Source organism: Lutjanus erythropterus, unplaced genomic scaffold (assembly GCF_056507025.1).
Source record: "Lutjanus erythropterus isolate fLutEry1 unplaced genomic scaffold, fLutEry1.hap2 Scaffold_177, whole genome shotgun sequence".
Classification (NCBI taxonomy): Eukaryota; Metazoa; Chordata; class Actinopteri; order Lutjaniformes; family Lutjanidae; genus Lutjanus; species Lutjanus erythropterus.
In genome coordinates, this window is record NW_028146654.1 from 67,209 (window position 1) to 71,057 (window position 3,849).

At 42.9% G+C, this 3,849-nt stretch overlaps 1 protein-coding gene across 1 annotated transcript; it reads right to left on the reverse strand.

Annotated features, from left to right (window-relative positions):
* Positions 1–765: 765 nt before the first annotated feature.
* On the reverse strand, positions 766–3,505 carry LOC146304067 (zinc finger BED domain-containing protein 4-like). The gene is made up of 2 exons (XM_084714296.1): positions 1,861–3,505; positions 766–1,590 (listed from the first exon to the last, which is right to left on the reverse strand). The coding sequence occupies exons 1-2, from the start codon at positions 3,351–3,353 to the stop codon at positions 1,083–1,085; spliced, it is 2,001 nt and encodes a 666-aa protein (XP_084570422.1). The 5' UTR covers positions 3,354–3,505; the 3' UTR covers positions 766–1,082.
* Positions 3,506–3,849: the final 344 nt, after the last annotated feature.

Here is a 3,849-nt window from a genome sequence, read left to right on the forward strand (position 1 = left end):
GGCAAAATTGAATTTAGACTAATCGACTGGTCTAACACTAAGAAAACACTCAGAAAGCTGCTAAAATGTAGTAGAATGTATTGATTTATGATGTTAAACACTGTCCGAAAAAAATACTGTGTTTATTAAGAGCCATTTGAAGACGTTAATCACAGTCTACAATCGCAAAATCGTACTTTAAATGCCGCTGAAATGCGCGTTATTTTGCGCTGTGCAATACAAGCCTCACACATTGCTGTACAAAACATGACAACAACTCACTAAACGCTTCACCTTTTCAGACCAGAGGGTCACAGTGTCTGCGTGTAAAGGACCCAGAGCTAATGTTAGCTGCCAGCCTGACACACAATGTGGCTAATGTTAGTAATGCTAGCAGCAGCAGTTTGGCTTGCAGATTTATGTCCGTGTAAGTTCTTAATGTGGGCACATTTCTCCAGTCGAGTGAATACATATCAGCTTATTCTGTCACAGTTTTACATTCATCTGTCCGACTTTGCAACTCTGGATGTTTATATCAGCAAACATCTCCAAACATCATCCAGACTTCTTCAGGTTTCTTCTTTTGTTTTTTTTTTCTCACTGCTAAGTAGACTTGCACCGATTACAATTTTCTGGGCCGATACCGATTTCCGATTTGCAGAGTGTTTGGATGGCCGATACCGATTTTGGCCGATACCGATTTGATTTTTTCTAAACCACTTTACAGCACACAAGATATTGCAAACTTTCCTTTATTGGAACATTTTAACCAAGATATGACCAGCTTTTCAATAATCATGTCAAACAAACTGTGACAGGTTAAGAATCATTTTCCTTCTTGTTCACAACTTAAGGTGCAGTATTAAAATAAAGTAAAAAATGCATAATAAATAAAAAAAATCTACAAAGTGCAGAACTATGAACTTTGAACTATGAAAACAGGTGCGTTTATTAGCAGTGTAGGCCTAGAATAAATAACTTAAAACTAAAATAAACAGGCCTATTTGGCATTAAGATATTTGACAGTCAACACACGGAATTAACTTGGAATGGTAAGAAACGTGAGTGCCCATATTGTTGTTATGGTCACACTCATGACTAGGCTATTTGTACATTAATGGCAGGTTTTTTTTGGCAAACAGAAGCATTTGTATTTTATCACCCGATAGCCTGCTCCTCCTGTCATCTGTCACACGTCCGGCCAAGCTAAATAAGCGCTCACTGTCAACGCTGGTGCATGGTGCAGAGAGGTAAGCTCGGGCAAGTGGCACCAGAGAAGGGAAACGTTCTTTGTTAATCCTCCAGTAGGCCAATGGATTCTCTCCTCTGCCAATGGGTGCCTCTGACAGGTAGCTCTGTATCTGCACAGACAAGGGGCTGGCCAGATGTTGTTCCATCTCAGTAGTCTCCCTCAGGATTTCGTCATGAAGTGAAAGCAGCAAACTGCATGGCCTTTTGGCTGCGGATGCTTCCCCTGGGTGAGGTCCAGAGGCCGTGGATGACTCAGTGGCAGGTTCCACGGCTGTGGATCTGGTCTCCTTCTGCAGTGCAGTCTGAAGGTCCTGTTGCACTTGATCTTTCAGCTCACTTGAGAAGTAACGATTCTTGTACCTTTGGCACAAAGCAATAAATAAACCATAAAGTAATCATATCAAAATGAATCAACTATAACGATTTTTGAGACATTAACAGGTTATGTAGGCCTAAAGGTGAAATCCATTCATTAATTTATCTAAAGCATACATGAATAAATTGGCTATATCTAAATAAATTTGCTGAATAAATAGGATAATTAAATAAGAAAATAAATAAATGAATGAATGAATGAATGAATGAATGAATGAATAAATAAAAAAATAAAAAAATAAATAACCAACCAACCTCGGGTCAAGAACTGTGGCCAAGGTGTAAAGAGTCTCCTTCTCGATGTTTTGAAACCTTCTCTCTACTGCCTCCAACAAGGTGGTTTTTGTTGTGCCCACTCCATGGTCCGTATCTGCGCTTCTCTCCAAAAGTCGTTTAAGAACAGTGATTGACGGGATGACGTCTGCAGCTGTTGCGGCCGATGAGCTTATTTCCCTAGTAAGCTCCTCGAAGGGGGCGAGGAGAGTGAGAACATTCTGAATCAAATCCCACTGGTGCGCTGTCAGAGTGGCCGGTACGTCATGCTCCGCAGCGTATGCCCCAAGCGCAAGTCTCTGCTCAGTCAGCGATTCCAGCATATAGAAGGTACTGTTCCATCTTGTGTTGACATCTTGCTGCAGGCGTTTCCTTGGTTGACCTAGCTGTGCTTGGATATCATACAGTCGGGAGTAGGCCAGTGGTGAGTGTTTAAAGTGTCCGACAATTTTTCTCCCAGTTGCAACTGCGCCAGCGACGCTTCGTTGGGAAAACACACCATCGTTAAGTGCCAGCTGTAACGTGTGCGCCATGCAGGACAAGCTCGGCAGATCTGCATCTTTCATGGCTTTGATCATGTTTTTCCCGTTGTCTCTGATCACAACATGAACCCTCGCCTTATCAATTTCCCAATGCTGTAACATTCCCTCCAATGCTGTGGCCAGGTTTGCGGCAGTGTGAGACCCCGACATCTCTTGGCACTGAAGCATTACTTGATGTAATTCAAAATTCTCATCCACCCACTGTGCCGTAAGACTAAGCATGGACATAAGACTTACATTTGATGTCCAGAGGTCAGTTGTAAAACTGATCTGTGTGTTTCTACAGGCATGCAAGGTGCTGCGAATGTGGCGTGACACATCCTCAAACATTTCTTGCAGCGCAACATCTGAGAAATACCGGCGACTTGGGATATCATATCTTGGGGACAGACAGTGAATGAGATTTCGGAACCCCATGTTTTCAACTTCGTTGAATGGCTGGTCGTCCAAAGCAATGAATTCCATTATCTTTTTTGTAATTACTTTTGACCTTTCTTTGCTTAGAAAAGAAAACATGGGTTGCTGGCTTGTGGATGGCTCACTGTCACTACTTGTTTTAGCTGCGTGGCGTTTACCCTTGTCCTGGCTCTTGCTAGCCTCCTCAAACTTAGCAGACTCTGCAAGGTGGTGTTGTTTTAGGTGTCGGATGAGATTAGTCGTACCAAACGTTTTCGGTGTTGTTCCTCCACGCCCTATTTTAGCCTTGCAGGTGTTGCATACTGCAAACTTGTTATCCTCCTCACACACTTTAAAAAAATTCCATACGGCTGACATGGTGTAGGTCACTAAAGCCGTGAGTTGCACATGTGCGTGTTTGTGCGCTGCTGATGTTATTGACCTGGGCAGGCTGATGTAAGGGCTGACGTATCCCACGAGGCATTGTGGGGGTGTGGGGGTGCATGGACTGCTAAACACTTTGCAACGCGTTAGCATATAGCCGGAAAGAAGAAGCAATGCAAATGCTTAGTGTGTGTTTTTTTTTTTTTTTTGCTGCCGCGGCGCGGTGGGAAATTGACCGGCGCTTTAGACCGGCGAATTTTAGATTGACCGGCCAGTCGCAGGTCATAGCCAATCACGTGAAAACCGGCCCGGTTCCGAGCACTGCCGATTTATCGGTGCAAGTCTACTGCTAAGCATTACTACAGCAAACTGTTGCATGAAGTCAGCCTCTGTTTTGTTTACATCTGCCTACCATCACAAGAGATTGCGGTTCCTCTGGTATATAAACTTGATAAGACTGAGGCTAAGAGTGACCCGGAGCACTTTTGAAGAAAATGTAAAAGATTTCATTGCCAGTGATTTATTATGAATGTACAATTCAATTTTCCAAAAATGTTTTTGTATACTGCCGATTACAGGTCTTACAAAGAAAGAAAATTTGAATTAGCAAAGGTCAGACTTTAAATAGAATGGAATTGGCCATGGACAC

What these genes read in the sequence shown, in the direction of transcription:
- LOC146304067 (XM_084714296.1), bottom strand. Translation starts at nt 3,353, where the DNA reads ATGCTAACGCGTTGCAAAGTGTTTAGCAGTCCATGCACCCCCACACCC. An exon ending in GCCACAGTTCTTGACCCGAG is followed by an intron (nt 1,591 to 1,860) that starts GTTGGTTGGTTA and finishes TTTGTGCCAAAG; the next exon opens with GTACAAGAATCGTTACTTCT.